Source organism: Dipodomys merriami, unplaced genomic scaffold (assembly GCF_024711535.1).
Source record: "Dipodomys merriami isolate MVZ:Mamm:240054 unplaced genomic scaffold, mDipMer1.0.p SCAF_325, whole genome shotgun sequence".
Taxonomy (NCBI): domain Eukaryota; kingdom Metazoa; phylum Chordata; class Mammalia; order Rodentia; family Heteromyidae; genus Dipodomys; species Dipodomys merriami.
Genome location: NW_027204771.1, coordinates 1,031,767 through 1,048,057, shown reverse-complemented (window position 1 = coordinate 1,048,057; position 16,291 = coordinate 1,031,767). Strand labels below are relative to the sequence as shown.

The 16,291-nt window shown below is 52.5% G+C and overlaps 1 protein-coding gene across 1 annotated transcript; it reads right to left on the bottom strand.

Moving 5' to 3' along the window:
- Positions 1–776: 776 nt before the first annotated feature.
- On the bottom strand, positions 777–15,921 carry Ctdspl (CTD small phosphatase like). Its single transcript, XM_070042423.1, has 8 exons — positions 15,366–15,921; positions 9,408–9,562; positions 9,010–9,042; positions 8,194–8,295; positions 7,744–7,800; positions 6,644–6,736; positions 5,315–5,500; positions 777–4,924 (listed from the first exon to the last, which is right to left on the bottom strand). Exons 1-8 carry the CDS (start codon positions 15,442–15,444, stop codon positions 4,799–4,801), a joined length of 831 nt encoding a protein of 276 aa, XP_069898524.1. The 5' UTR covers positions 15,445–15,921; the 3' UTR covers positions 777–4,798.
- Between the last annotated feature and the right edge of the window lie 370 nt (positions 15,922–16,291).

Genomic DNA, 16,291 nt, shown 5'->3' with positions numbered 1-16,291 from the left:
CAAGGGCCTGTGCTCACCTCCATGTGTGCAGGGACCACGCCGTGTCCTCTGGGCTGGGGCCTTCAGGAATAGGTTGCCGGTGGCCGCTGAATGGTGGGTGCTGGCACTCTTGCCATCGCCCTTGGCTGGCTGCCAGCTTGTCATCTGAGCTGTCCTGGGTCTTTTTTCTTTGTGTCAGTCCTGGGATTTGAACTCAGGGCCTGGGCGCTGTCCCCTAGCTTGTTTTCACTCAAGGCTGGTACACTTTGAGCCACAGCTCTACTTCCCGTTTTCTGGTGGTTCACTGGAGACAAGAATCTCACAGACTTTTCCTGCCCCAGGCTGGCTTTGAATCCTGATCCTCCAGATCTCAGGCTGGAGAATAGGAGCCCCACCAGAGGACCGGCCCCTACGTCTGCTGGACCTCTGTCCCCCTCATCTCCAAGGCCTATCTATCCCTAGAGGGTGCTTCCCTCACTCCGTGACCTCAGTGATGAGGGGCTCAGTTCCCAGGATGCTTTGCGCCATCTCCTCATAGGACTGGTTCTTCTGGGTGCTGGTGGCTCATACCTGGCATCTCAGCTACTCAGGAGGCCGAGATCTGGAGGATTGTGGTTCAAAGCTAGCCTGGGCAAGAACGGCAGTGAGACTTTCTCCAATAAACCACCAGAAAACCCGGCCCAGGGGGAGGTGTTTGTGTGTGGGGGGGGGCGGGGGGACTGAGGACAGGGGGTTGACCAAGGACACACTATGCCTGCAGGGTGCTGTGCAGTGACGCATGCTGACCACCAGAGGGCGCAGGTCCAGGCTCGATTTATTGTTATTTTGGCAGGGAAAAGAGAAAAAGAAAAAAAAAACCCATCACGGCCAACTTCTTCATGGGGAGGGCTGTCCCTGTGGACACGGGGTGCTGGGTGTGGTCCCCACACTGTGCGGCATGCTGGCTTTCTTGTAAATGTTACCTATTTTTGCAATCACATTGAGATGTCCAGCGGAAAACCATGGGGACCCAGGCTTGGCAGTCAGTGGCAGGGCCAGCACTGGCTGGCTAGGACATGCGCTATATGGGGAGTTGATCTGACTTTTCATTAGAAAGCCACCTGTAAAACCCAAAGCTGTAAAGTGTGGCCAGGTTACAGATCTTTATTTTGTGCCATTCCTGGGGCTTGGACTCAGGATCTGGGGCGCTGTCCTTGAGCTTCTGGCTCAAAGCTTAGTGCTCCACCCCTCTGAGCCCTAGCCCTGCATCTGGCTCTAATTTGTAGTTCACTGGAGATCAGAGTCTCACGGACGTTCCTACCTGGGGCTGGCTTTGAACTACGATCCTCCGGATCTCAGCCTCCCGAGTAGTGGGGATGACAGGTGTCATGCCAGGGCTGGGAGACTTTGAAATTGTCACCTCGTATTTGAGGCCTGTGCAAATTCCAGTCAGACAAAATTAAAAAAAAAAAAGTGTTTTGGTAAATGTTGGGAAGATAACGGCTCAAAGGAGCCACTGTCATAAAAGGTTGGTATTAGGAAGCAATACCGGTAGTTACCTCAAAAAATAAACCCCACCCTTTCCTCGCTGCATGTCAGGATCCTATGGTTTTTTACAGATAGATGAGTTTAAAAAAAAAACCCTAGATATATAATATATATATTATATATGTGTTTTAGATATAGATTATATATGTGCATTTTAGATTTATTTGGGCTTGAAAGGGCTGGCATTTCGGAGTGGGGTCCAGTATGGTGCATGGGGGGGCTGGTACCCCTACTTCAGCCCCATGTGCCATGTCTATGGGCCACAGGAGCCAACGCGCCCCCCTCCCCCCCGCCCTATAGCTGTAAACTGGGTTGGAACAATTCACACCTGGTTCTATACTTCATGGCATTTAGGCTCTGGCTCCGACCTATCTAAAAAAAAAAAAGAACGATTCCTGGACTACTCCCTCCTGGAATATTCTAGCATTTTAATCCTCTCTGCATGCTCCCACTTCCACAAAAAGCCCCACAATGCCACCACAGAGGGCAGGAGGGGCGTGGGTGAAAATCCTGAAGTGCTCCATGTGGCTCTGTTCTGTAGATATCAGTATTTGGGGGTGGGGGGGGGCTGCAGGTTATGAGACATGAATTCGGGGCCTGGGCGCTGTCCCAGAGCACTTTGCGCAAGGCTGGGGCTCTGCCACTTTGCACCACTTCTGGTTTTCTGGTGGTCCATTGGAGATCAGTCTTATGGACTTTGCTGCCCGGGCTGACTTTGAACAGCGATCCTCCAGATCTCAGCCTCCTGAGTTAGCTGGGATGATGGGCGTGAACCACCGGTACCCGGCCAGGTATCAGTATTTGACTCCAACACTCAAGACACTTAAGGTGGTGCAGGAGCAGGGTGACGTTAAATAATGGATTTTCAACAAAACTTACAGTGTGGGCAGCCCACGGCACATGGTTCTGCATGGTGACGTGTCCCTGCTCCACCATCACTGAGTGACTGAGTTTGGAACCCTGAATACTACTCTTCAGTCTTCAGACTAAGGACCAGAGGACGATGGTGGCTGGCAGTGGGGTCGATGGTCCACGAGTGAAAACAAAACAAGAAATTTGGGGCTGGGAAGGTGGCTCAGTGGTAGAGCGCATGCCTTGTATGCCAGAGGCCCTGGGTTCGATTCTTCAGCACCACATAAGCAAAAAGAAGAAAGCCTGAAGTGGCGCTGTGGCTCCAGTGGTAGAGCGCTAGCCTTGAGCTGAAGAGCTGAGGGACAGCGCCCAGGCCCAGAGTTCAAGCCCCACGACCAACAAAAGAAAAGAAAATTGGCTGGCTCATTGGAGATGAGTCTCATGGATTTATCTCGCCCAAGCTGGCCTCGGGGCCATGAGCCTCCACCTGGGCCTCCTTGGGTCGCTAGGATGACGGGCAGGGTGAGTTACTAGCACCCCAGCGTGGACTCCACCACCTCACCCTCACCCTGAATTTCAAGGCTTTTCACAAAGACCTAGTTGGCTTCCACTAAGGAGTCTGGCCAAGGCCCAACGCACCAAAGGCTAAAAGAGCTCTAAGACTCCAGCTGTCAAGGAAGACATAGACCACTTAAAAAAAAAAAATCCCCAATTGGGAAAAAGAATTGAAAAGGGGTCTGGCAGGGGGAAGGGGAAACTGAGGCTGTGGAAGCTTCCTCTTGTGGGAAGCAACAAGACTTCCACAGCTGGTGGGCAAGCTGAGCTTCTAGAAGGGGGAAGAGGGCCAGAGGGGGCCGGGGTGCCCGGCTCTCTCATCATTTTACTCTTTTGGCGTCTCTCAGGGGCTGGGGACCTGGATGAAGGAGGCAAGGTAGGCTGGCTGCAAGGTGCCAGACCGCCGTTGGAGCATGCGCACACGATCGAGTGTGAGCAGGTGTGGAGCCCGTAGGCACGTCGGCAGACAACAGTCAGAGAGCCGCAGGCCACCCTGGGCGAGGTTGGCCAGTGCTCAGCAGCACAGAAAACCAAATGATAATCATGATAAACCTTCATGCCCGTTTGGCTTTTGGAAAGTTAAAAAACCAACAAGAAACAGGCATGGTTTGGTTGACTCTATACCAAAGCGGTTTTTGTGGTTTGGTGGTGGTGGTGTCTCAGTGCTGGGGCTTGAACTCGTGGCCTTTAAGCTTTAACTTGGCTTTTTTTTTTTTTTTGGCTCAAGGCTGGTGCTCTACTCTTTGGGCCACACCACCACATCTGGCTTAGCTAAGAGTCACACGGACTTTTTCCCCTGCCTGGGCTGGTTTTGAACTCAGGGCCTGCCTGGGCGCTGTCCCTGAGCTTTCTCTACTCAAAGGCTGGTTGCCACAGCTCCACTTCTGGCATTTTTTGGCCGTTCACTGGAGATGAAGGTCTCACAGATGTTCATGCCCCAAGATGGCTTTGAACCGTGGTCCTCAAATCTCAGCCTGCTAAATAGCTGGGCTGATCAGGTGTGAGCTGATCAGGTACCTGGCTAGACAGAATTCCCTTCTGTGACCACACACACACACACACACACACACACACACGCATGCACGTGTGCGTGCACGCGCCACCAGGTTCTAGAAAACTGTCACCTTCATCTTCATGAGCATCTAAGAAAAAGAAAAGCCCAGAAGATGTCTGGAAATATGTTGTATAGAAAAGTGAGCTCTCTGCTTGAGACTGTTAACATTCGACAAGGCACTTTGTTCTGGGGATGGGGTATGAGGTCAAGAAGGAGGATCTGGGTGGCTGTGGGCATAGGAATTGGGGCAGGCCAGGTGGGGGGGGGGAGGGGATCTACGTAGACAGAAAGGTTGTCCTGGTTTTCTGTTTTTTTTTTTTTCTTTTTGGTATGTCTTAAGAAAAGCAAATCCGGTAAAATGCACGTTCCTTTGTGAAATCTATGAAAAAAAGAGTTGTTTTTTTTTTCCTAAAAAATAGTTACTTCTGACTTTTTTGTTGTTGTTGTTGCCAGTCCTGGGGATTGAACTCAGGGTCCTGGGCATCATCCCTGGGCTCTTCTTACTCAAGGCGTGGTGCTCCACCACTTGATCCACCTTTTGGCTTTTTTTTTTGGTACATTCATGAGAAAGAAGGATGCCCAGGACTTTCTTCTCCCCTTGGGTTGGCCTTGATCCTCGATCCCCGAGCTCAGCCCCCTGAGTGGCTGGGGTGACAGGTGTGAGCCACCAGCGATTTTGTTTTTTAAAGGCCACATTTCTCGTGTGGCCTCAAGCGTGGGAGAAGGGGCACTCCCTTCTCTTTCCTTGTGGAGGGGCAGAGGCTGAGGCTGGTCCCCTGAGCGGAATGTTCTGGAGTGGCACTGTCGGCGGGAGACAGGCCAGGCCCGGGGCTACCTGTCGCAGAGTTTGTGGAGCACACGGTACACGTTTTCCTCCTGGCTGAGCCCCTCCAAGAAGGGGATGAGGTCCAGCAGCTCCGTGTCGGTCATGTCATCAAACCAGGACTGGACGGGCACCTGGAAGACAGCACATGACTGGGGGTGGGGGGTAGAATGGCTCCGGGGTGGGGGTGGGCCTACTCACCCTCAGACCCTCCTCATTTGGAGCAAGGCTCTCAGTGAGGACAACTGGTATACCTTGGGAGTGGTAGCTCCCGCCTATCATCCTAGCTACTCAGGAGGCTGAGAGCTGAGGATCATGGTTCAAAGCCAGCCCGGGCAGGAAAGTTGGTGAGACTCTGATCTCCAATGAATCACCAGAAAACCAAAAGTGGCGCTGTGGCTCAAGTGGTAGAGCGCTAACCTTGAGCTGAAGAGCTGAGTTCAAGTCTTAGGACACACACACACTCATACTCACACACACACACGCACGCATGCGTGCACAGTGCCATCTGACGGGGCACTCACAGCGTTCTCAGGGTGGAAGGTGTAGGAAGCGGGGGAGTTGTCCACGATGACCACGCTGCTCAGTTCCCGCCCCAGGCGGCTCAGGTCCTTCACGTAGTTCCCACGGTGGAAGACACAGGACTCCCTGAAGAGCCGGGCCCGGAACACGCCCCAGCGATCCAGCAGGTCGGCCACCGGGTCTGCATACTGGACCGGAGAATTCTTTCTTTATTTTTGTCCGTTCATGGGGCTTGAACTCTGGGCCTGGGCGCTGTCCCTCAGCTCTTCAGCTCAAGGCAAGCACTCTACCACTTGAGCCACAGCGCCACTTCCAATTTTCTAGTGGTTTATTGGAGATAAGAGTCTCACGGACTTTCCTGCCTGGGCTGGCTTTGAACCACGATCCTCTAGATCTCAGCCTCCTGAGTACCTAGGATGACAGGCGTGAGCCACCGGTGCCCGGCTGCACTCATTTTTGTATGCAGGAATAAGGCCTAGGGCTTATTCTAGTAGGGGGCTCAAGCCTTCCACTAATAAATAACATAGTGAATAAAAATGTAAATAAAATAAAACAAATAATAATAAAAATACAATAAGAATGTTATAAAAATAAAAATGCTATAAATAATAAAACGTAAGTACAATAAAAACAAGGAAATAAAATTTAAAGTAGGAACAAAACTATAAAATGATAAAAAAAAAAATAACGTAAATGAGGGCTGGGAAGGTGGCTCAGTGGTAGAGCACTTGCCTTGCATGCATGAGGCCCTGGGTTCGATTCCTCAGCACCACATAAGCAAAAAGAAAAAGCCGGAAAAAAGCTGTGGCTCAAGTGGTAGCGCGTTAGCCTTGAGCTGAAGAGCTGAGGGACAGAGTTCAGGCCCCACGACCGGACCCAAAACAAAAACCAAAAAGAAAAAATATATAAATTAAAAATAAAGATAATAAAGATAGAATGACAAATAAAAATAAATGAGAAATGAGAAATAAATACAAATAAGAATCACTCCCAGGGGCTGGGAAGGTGGCTCAGTAGTAGAGCGCTTGCCTTGCATGCATGAGGCCCTGGGTTCCATTCCTCAGCACCACATAAGCAGAAAAAGCTGTAAGTGGTGCTGTGGCTCAAGTGGTAGAGCACTCGCCTTGAGCTCAAGAGCTGAGGGACAGCACCCAGGCCCAGAGTTCAGGCTCCATGACTGACAAAAAATAAAATAAATAAATCCATCCATCAAGCTCTCATGGGGCATGGGGTGGGGTGCAGAATATAATGAGGTGTGGGGTGGGATGCAGGGGTGACCTCGGGTGCATCCCCCCTCTTCTGCCTCCCCCCCCCCCCCCCACTCCCTGCACCTTGGCCAGGCTGGCGGTGAAGAGCACGCACTCAAACAGCTGTCCCATGCGCTGCAGGAATTCGTCCACGTGCGGCCGCTTCAGCACGTACACCTGTGGGAGCAGAGTGCACAGTCAGCCAGATGGCCAGGGTGGCCAGGCCTGCGTCCCCTGCTCCGTAGGCCCCTGTAGCGGTGTATGGGGGCTGGGACTACAGGAGGGAGCTGAGGGACAGGCATGAAGGGGAGAGATGGGGTGGGTGGGGGAGACAGGGACCTGGCGCGGTGATACCCCTTCCTGTCCTTGGGGACCCCAGAAGGTGGAGATGGCCCACACTTCAGGAAGAGGCTGCAGAACCAGGGTAATGAGTGTTGTAAAAAGCAAAGTCGCTTGGCACAGAGGCTCTCGCCTGTCATCCTAGCTGCTCAGATCTGAGGATCTCGGTTCAAAGACAGCCCAGGCAGGAAGGTCTGTGACTCCTGACTCCAGTAAACTATTCAGAAAAAGCCAGAAGTGGCACTGTGGCTCAAGTGGTAGAGTGCCAGCCTTGAACAGAGAGGCTCAGGAACAGCGCCCAGGCCCGAGTTCAAGCCCCAGGACAGGCAGAAAAAAAAATAAAAAAAGGAGCGTAGGGGGGATTCCCACAGCGCTATGAAGGGGCTAATGAGTTCCAGGGCCTTAGTCTCTCTTTCTGTCTTACAATTCAGAACTTTATAGGGATGAGCCCCTGTCCTGGACTTTTTTTGCAGGGGGGGGGAGGGGAGGAGAGGGGGGTCGTGGGGCTTGAACTCTGGGCCTGGGCGCTGTCCCTCAGCTCTTCAGCTCAAGGCGAGTGCTCTACTACATTAGCCATAGCACCACTTGCAGTTTTCTGGTGGTTCATTGAAGATAAGAGTCTCATTTCCTGCCAGAGCTGGCTTTGAACTGCGATCCTCAGCTCTCAGCCTCCTGAGTAGCTAGGATGACAGGCGTGAGCCACCAGTGGCCAGCCCCACACTTCACTTTAAAGTCTGCCTTTGACAGACCGAATCACATTGTCACGGATGTGAGAATGTGGAAGTACAGTTTACAGGAACTCGGAAATCACTCAATGGACCTCAGACTTCTCTCTGACGTCTTACCTGATGTATGCTTCCGTCAATTTCAACAGGAACAATAAAATCAGCATTGTTAATAGGCTACAGAGGGGGAAACAGACAAACCCAAACTATGTATTAATAGGTCTGATTAAACAAAAGCAAGTTAAAATTGGGAATTTTTTTTTTGGGGGGGCATGGAGAAAGCTGTCATGGACCAACTTTTTTTTTTTTTTTTGATGTCAATTCTGGGGCTTAAACCCAGGGCCTGGGGTGCTGTCCCTGAGCTTCTTTGTGCTCAAGCCTGGCGCTCTACCACTTAGAGCCATATATATATGGCGCCACTTCCAGTTTTCTGGTGGATCATTGGAGATCAGCGTCTCATAGACTTTCCTGCCCGGGCTGGCTTGGAACTGCGATCCTCAGATCTCAGCCTCCTGAGTAGCTAACAGGTACCTGGTTCACCACTGTGTTTTTAAAAAAATGTGTATTTACCTTAAATGAACTGTGCACCAGCGTCTCATCTAAGTCGATAACAATACACTTCTTCCCGTAGTCCGCCACCGTCACCTCTGGAAGAAGGTATTCAGCTGGTGGCTAAACAACAAATCCGTAGTATTATCTCCTTTATGGAAGAGACAACATCCTGATTGGCTACTCCATTATGTCAGTGATGGCATACGTGAAAGCGAACGTGACCACAGCTAGGAGGATGGTGACTTTTTGTCCGTCCTGGGGCTTGAACTTGGGGCCTGAGCGCTGTCCCTGAGTAGCTAGGATGACAGGCGTGAGCCACTTGGCGCCTGGTGTGAAGGTTTAATTATAACAGCAACTCTGACTTTGCAGGCCCATTTCCCGGGGCCATGTTTTATTTAACATTTACTATGGCATGGGGCTACACTTCTGCGCTGTGTCAAACCTGTAGAATTTTCCTTTCTTTCTCACTTTCCTTTTTTTTTAAAGTCGACACCAGCAGCTCACACCTATAGTTCTTAGCTACTCCGGAGGCTGAGATCTGGAGGATGGTTGGGGGAGGCGGGCAGCAAAGACCGGGAGACTCTGATCTCCAATAGACCACCAGAAAACCAAAGTGGCGCCATATACATGGCTCAAAGTGGTAGAGTGCCAGTCTTGAGCACAAAGAAGTTCAGGGACAGCGCCCAGGCTGAGTGCAAGCCCCAGGAGCAGTGTGTATGTGCACACACGTATACACGCACACACACATACACAACCGAAACAATCCTGGTTTTCAGGAGGCCCAACTCACAACGTTCTATGCAAATTTCAGTAAGATCAGAAAAGTAAACTTACACTTGGGGTGGGAGTGATTGGCCGCTGGTCAACCTAAGGAGAAAGGAAAAGAAGAAAACCACTGTCAGATTCCAAGAGACAAAGATCATATTCGTGTGTGTGTGTGTGTGTGTGTGTGTGTGTGTGTGTGTGTGTGTGCGTGTGTCCTGGGACTTGGGTGCTATCCCTTAGCTCTTTCACTCAAGGCTGGTGCTCTACCACTTGAGTCACGGCACCATTTCCAGTTTTCTGGTGGTGTATTGGCAATCAAGAGTCTCGCGGACTTTCCTGCCCCGGGCTGGCTTTGAACCATGATCCTCAGATCTCAGCCTCCTGAGCAGCTGGGATGACAGACATGAGCCACCAGTGCCCGGCTGTTTTTTTAACCAGGTGTATACTACTCCGCCAGCCCTGATGACCTTGTGCAGGGCCCCATTTTCTCCTGTAGATGCCGGAAGCACATCGTGGGGAGTGCTGGACAACGGGGTCTCTGCATCGTAGGCCCGGAAGCAGCAGAAGAAGGAGCTGAGCACGCGTTGGTTTCTCTGCTTCACGTTGAGGTTGCACTGCGCGGCTGGGAAAAGAGGCACAGAGAAGCTCATCAACGTGGAGTGTTCCGGAACCCCTGACCACTTGGCCTCCCTGCCCCATCCCAGAGCACTCCAGGGGGTTCTAGAATTGGATTGTCTGCTGGACAAAATCCTTTTGGGGGTGTGGGGAATGGCTCAGGCCTGTCATCCCTGCCACTCAGGAGGCCAAGATCTAGAGGATCACGGTTCAAGGCTGGCCTGGGGAAAAACATCTGAGGGACTCTTATTTTATTTCCAGTGACAAAGCAAAAAGACTGCATGGGAGGTGTGGCTCGAGTGGTAGAGTGCCAGCACTGAGTGGAAAACAACAACAACAGAGCCAGATCTATAGCTTGAGTCCAAACACAAGGCCTTGCCACCCCTGCTGTCTCCCATCCCTCAACCCCCAAAAGAAAGAGGAAAAACAGTTTCTGGGGAAGAATGTCTCCTTGACAAGTAACTAGAAAGAATCATTTTGAAACCAGTGTTTGTTTTTGTTTTGTTTTGCCAGTCCTGGAGCTTGAACTCGGGGCTTGGGCGCTGTCCTTGAGCTTCTTTTGCTCAAGGCTGGTGCTCTACCACTTGAGCCAAGGCGCCACGTCTGGCCTTTTCTGTGTAAGTGGTACTGGGGAATTGAACCCAGGGCTTCGTTTATGCTAGGCAGGCACTCTACCACTGAGCCACCGTCCCAGCCCCTAAACTCATTTCTTTTAAGAGGGAAAAGAGGGCAAGAAGTTGTTTCCAGGGATCCATGCTTAAAGAAATACTCCGATTTTATTTTTCCTTCTAGGATTGCGCTCCCACCTCTGGCCAGCGATTAAAGAGAGGGAAGTGTTGGAGGGAGGTGAAAGGCGGGGTACCCAGCACATGGAGTATAACAGCTACAGAACACCCAGATTCTCTCGCCCCAAAGGGGAGGCAAGAAGACTTGGTCCCTGAAAGAATCACCTCTTGAGCCGACACTGGTGGCTCACACCTGTAAGCCCAGTCAGGCAGGAGGCTGAGACAGGGCAATCAGGGCTTAAAGGCGGGCCGGGCAGACAAATTCGAGACTTTTCACCAAAACCAAACCAACAAAAGCCAGAAATGGAGACCTGAGGATCCCAGTTCGAGACCAGCCTGGGCAGAGACAAAACAAAACGAAACCCCCAAACCTATTGAGACTCTCGTCTCCAACGAACCACCAGAAAGCTGGAAGGGGTGCGGTGGCTCAAGCGGTAGAGCACCGGCCTTGAACACAAAGAGCTCAGGGACAGCACCCAGGTCCTGAGTTCAAGCCCCACAATCGACCAAATAAACACAGACCCCCAAGAAACCTCTCTGGATAAAAACCGCAGATTTCAAAATAGATTGCACACGCCGGGCCTAAGCACGCCCAGAGGCCCACGCATCCCTTCCCCCGCACAGCAGCTCTGCCTGCCGGGGAGCTGGGTATTTTAAGCACACACCCCAGCTCAGCTCAGTCGGGGCTGGGCTGCGTTCACAGCGATCTCAGCCTCCCCCACCCACGAGGAAATGCTCAGGGCTGCACTAGCCCCGTGGCCTGAACCCCACAGCAGCCACTGGCCATCCTGCTCTTTCTGGTCGACTTCAACTGGCGACAAATGTCTCCCTCCCTCATTCTTCCAGAATGATCTTCACAGAAGGGGGGGGGCGGGGGCGGGGGAGGAGAGAAATCCACTCAAGATGCAGGTTAGAATTATAGCTCAAGCCGGGCGCTGGTGGCTCACGCCTGTAATCCTAGCTACTCAGGAGGCTGAGATCTGAGGATTGTGGTTCAAGGCCAGACTGGGCAGGAGAAGCCGTGAGACTCTTATCTCCAATGAATCACCAGAAAACTGGAAATGGCATTGTGGCTCAAGTGGTAGAGCGCCAGCTTTCAGCAAAAGATATTCGGGGACAGTGCCCAGGCCCTGAGTTCAAGCCCCAGGACCGGCAAATAAAATAAAATTCTAAATAACAAGCAATGGAGACAAACTGTCCTTCCTTCCTTCCCTCCCTTTCTCTCTACCTTTCTTCCTCCCTCTTTCCCTCCCCTTCCCTTCTTCTCATGCTGGTACTGGGACTTGAACTCAAGGCACCTTCGTACATTGTTTTTTTTTTTTCACTTCAGGCCGGGTGCTCTACCACATGAACCACGCCTCCATTTCTGGCTTTTTTTTTGGGTCCGGTCGTGGGGCCTGAACTCTGGGCCTGGGCGCTGTCCCTCAGCCTTTCAGCTCAAGGCTAGCGCTCTACCACTTGAGCCACAGTGCCACTTCCAGCTTTTTTCTTTTTTGCTTATGTGGTGCTGAGGAATCGAACCCAGGGCCTCATGCATGCAAGGCAAGTGCTCTACCACTGAGCCACCTTCCCAGCCCCCACTTCTGGCTCTTTTGTGGATCAACTTGAGCTCTTCAGCTCAAGGCTGGTGCTCTCCCACTTAGCCACAGCGCCACTTCCGGTTTCTGGTGGTTCACTAGAGATCAGAGTCTCGAGAACTTTCCTGGCTGGGGCTGGCTTTGAACCGTGATCCTCAGACCTCAGTTTTCTTGGTAGCTGGGATTACAGGCGTGAGCCACTGGCACCCTGTTGGCCGTAAGAGTGTTAAGTTTCTTCCAGCCTTGTTGACAAGCTGGTACAGGTTTTGTTTTTTTTTCTCAAGATGCTTGAACACATTGCAAGCTTTAGCTTCCATACTCATTTTGAAAAGTAGGGATGGCATCCGTGATCACCTGTTAAATGGCTTCTCTCCAGCACGGAACGTGCTTGAGGTATAAAGACTCGGGAACATTTTGGTGAAGTCTGCACACAAATCATGATTAGCTGAAAGAAATCGCTCCAGTTTTTCACTTGAAGCAGTTACTCAGAACTAACAGAGGCTGTTATTTATCAGATTACATAATTCTTACTTATTTTTTTGACTCCAGATGCTTGCTTTCACTCATTCGTTGGTTTTCTGACCTGAGCCAGGCCTCCAACCCTGGATTATGTGATCTTTTTGTGGGTTGTGGGGCTTGAACTCAGGGCCTGAGCACTGTCCCGGGGCTCTTTTACACAAGGTTAGTGGCTCCACCCTTTTTGAGCCATAACTCCACTTCCGGTTTTCAGGTGGTTCATTGGAGATAAGAGTCTTAAGGACTTTCTTGCCTGAGCTGGCTTTGAACCGCAATCCTCAGCTCTCAGCCTCCTGAGTAGCTGGGATGACAGGCGTGAGCCACTGACACCCAGTTTGAATCCATCTTCTTAGGGTTGGTTCAACAGCAGTTTGTTGCTTAAACTTTCAGACTCGAGTTCACACTGAATTCATTACCATTTCTTTTTAAGGGCAACCAAAGTTTTCAAAGCAACCAAATTTGACTTTGTCTACAGCCCTCAGCTCAACCTGAAGCAAACATTTAACGATGACAACTTTTTGACTGGCGTTGGTGGCTCATGGAGATGTGGCTCAAGTGGTAGAGCACCAGCCTTAAGAGAAAAAGCCAACAAGGAGTGCTAGGTCCTGAGCTACAAGGCCCAATATACGCACAAAATAAAACAACATTTCCCAACAATTCACCCAACATCAAAGATATAGCTTGAATCATTGTGAAATAAGAAAACTGAATTTTGCACACTTAAAATTCCTCCACCATGGGCTGGGAATGTGGCTCAGTGGTAGAGTGATGGCCTAGCATTACAGGAAGCCCTGGGTTTGATTCCTCAGTACCACATACACAGAAAAAGTGGTAGAGCACTAGCCTTGAGCCAAAGCAACTCAGGGATGGCACCTGGGGCCCGGAGTTCAAGCCCCAGGACTGGCAAAAAAAACAAAACAAAAAAACCTAAAGAAAATTCCAGGCTCAGATTTCACTGGGGGGAAGGGACACCAATTTCTACACAATTTCTTCCAGGAAACTGAAGGGGAAAAAAAGAACCTCCTGGGGGGCTGGGAAGGTGGCTTAGTAGTAGAGTGCATGCCTTGTATGCATGAGGCCCTGGGTTCGATTCCTCAGCACCAAATAAGTAGAAAAAGCCAGAAGTGGCACTGTGGATCAAGTGGTAGAGTGCTAGCCTTGAGCTGAAGAGCTGAGGGACAGCGCCCAGGGCCAGAGTTCAGGCCCCATGATGGACCAAAGGAAAAAAAAAAAAAAAAAAAAAAGAACCTCTTGGTCTACTTCTCCACTTCCAGCTTTTTCTGGTGGTTTATTGGAGGTCAGTGTGTCACGGACTTTCCTGCCCAGGTTGGCTTTGAACCAAGATCCTCAGATCTCAGCCTCCTGAATGGCTGGGAGCCAGAGACACGAGGTGAACTTTTATTACCTCTAAATGGAAACTTTAATTTAAAAAAGTTAATTAAATCAAACCTCTTCATATCTGATCTGTTTTCAGATATAACTACTGCGTCAGAGTCTATTCTATTTCAACTCTTTTTTTTTTGGTCCCAGCACTGGGACCAGCCTGGTCAGGAAAACCCATGAGACTGTGATCTCCAGTGAACCACCAGAAAAACAGAAGTGGCGCTGTGGCTCAAGTGGTAGAGAGCCCGCCTTGAGCTGAAGAACTCAGGGGACAGTGCTCAGGCCCAGAGTTAAACAACAAAAAACAAAACAAAACAAGAAACTCAAGTGAATTAGGATTTCACAGCAGGAAAGGGTCTCTACTAATGAACACCCCCCCCCATGATGGCAGATTGGACCCATAAGCCAATCTGACACAGAAAAAACAAACAGAACAGGTAGCCAGGAGATGATAAAAAGGTTGCTAATAAAAGCTACTGTCAACAAGCCAAACAGATCAGGTGTGCTCTTTAAGTTTGTCTACCCAGTCTAGATTTTTTCACAGATTGAGTCTTTTGCTTACAAAGCTTGGAAACAGCATCCAGGCACAGAGTTCAAGCCCCATGACCAACCCCCCTAACCCCCCCCCCAAAAAAAAAAAACAGCCAGGACATGCCAGTGACTCATGACTACCATGAAAACTGAGGATCCCGGTTTAAGGCCAGCCCAAGCAGGAAAATCCTCTCCTATTAACAACTAAAACCACCACAGGTGGAGCTGTGGCTCAAGGGATAGAATGTACCTGGAGTGGGAAAAGCTAAGGGGCAATATCTAGGCCCTGAGTTCAAGCCTGGGTATGAGTACAACACACACGTGTGTGCACAAACACAAAGAGTCCTACCCAGCTGCCACCCATTGTCCAACTTAAACCACCACGGCCTGTACATCTGAATATACACACATCTGTATTCGCACATCTGGATGCGGTCAGAAGCCACCACGCTGCTTCCCGTGTGTGGGTGCGTGTGCATACCCACAGGGGAGGTCCGCAGTGTGAGACGGACTCACCACCACACAAACTGTCAGCAATGAAGACAAGAGCCCCCCCTCCCCACAGCTCCGGCTCCCATCTCCCCCTGTGGTGTGGGAAGACACAGATCTGTGAGCCTCCACACGCCAGCCTGACAGCCGCTGTCAGGTGTGCACGCGTCTGTCCCGCTCCGTGGTGCGTGTGCACACTCATGACCTGTTGGATCTGCTGCACATGCATTATCTACTACACACACTCACCCTTTCAGACCAATATTAGGAACAGACATGCACACACACACACACACACAACCTCTGCCAGTGCGTGCACACCTGCTGGGGCTCCACTTGCACACTTGCACGCACACACTTCGGCCCGTGTGTGCACAACCACTGAGGCTCCACTTGCAACTCGCACACTTACAACTTTCCTGCAAGCACAAGCACACACGCCTGCCCCGGCTCCACTTGCACACGCACACACTTCTTCTCTGCCAGCGTGCACACGCCCCGGGCACAACCTCCCGCCTCCCGCACTCACCCTTGGCGGCGGCGCGGGGCGCGCGGGCCTCGTCCTCCCCGGGTCCCGTCACCTGCGCGATCACCGCCCGCCCCGCCATGGGCGCCCCGCCGCTGCGCCCGGAACCGCGGGGCCTCCGCCGCCCGAGCAGCGAGGCCGGAGCGGAGCGGCCGCCGGGAGCGGGGAGGGGAGGAGCCGCGGGGGAGGGGCGCAGGGGCGGGGCGCGGAGGTTGGGGGTGCGGGCTGTGGGGAGGGGTCCCGGGTGGGGGGCAGCGGGGCGCTCGGATGGGGCCGGGGGTCTGAGGGGGGCCGCGGGGAGGACCGCGGGTCTGAGGGGGGCGGGCGGGCCGCGGGTCTGAGCGGGGCGGGAGGGCCGCGGGGAGGACCGGGGGCCTGAAGGGCGGGCGGACCGGGGGTCTGAGGGGCCGGAGGTCTCAGGGGGGCCGCGGGGAGCGCGGACAGCAGCGGGGACCCCGCCGGCGGGGCGCCGCGGAGCACGCACCGGGCTTCGGGCTGACGGCCCGCGGCGCCATGGCGGAGAAGCCCGCGCGGGCCCGGGCCCGCAGCCGCGGGCGCGCGGGGCCAAGCGACTCCTCCGCACGGCTTGCGTCACCGCTCAGGGGGCGTGCCGAGCGGCGGGCGTGGCGCGGTTTCGTCTGCCAATCAGCGAAGTCGGGGGACGTCTGCGAGACTGACTCCGCCCCCTGGGGGAGGGGTCTACGAACGTGACGTGTTGGGGCAGGGTTAAGAGGCAAGCTAGCCCGGTCCCCCTGGGGCTGTCCTCTAGCTCACGGGCTAGCCTGTGCAGTGGGCGGGGCGGTACGACGGTGCGCGGAAGCGGAGCCCTGGACTTTCGGCCAATCAGGGATCTCGGGCGGGCCCACGAGCTGCGGGGGATTGGCTGTGGGGCGGGTTTAAGGGCGTCTGGCTCCGCTCACTGGCTGCGT

What these genes read in the sequence shown, in the direction of transcription:
- Ctdspl (XM_070042423.1), bottom strand. Translation starts at nt 15,444, where the DNA reads ATGGCGGGGCGGGCGGTGATCGCGCAGGTGACGGGACCCGGGGAGGAC. An exon ending in GCCCCGCGCCGCCGCCAAGG is followed by an intron (nt 9,563 to 15,365) that starts GTGAGTGCGGGA and finishes CTCTTTTCCCAG; the next exon opens with CCGCGCAGTGCAACCTCAAC. An exon ending in CCTTCCACCCTGAGAACGCT is followed by an intron (nt 4,925 to 5,314) that starts GTGAGTGCCCCG and finishes GCTGTCTTCCAG; the next exon opens with GTGCCCGTCCAGTCCTGGTT.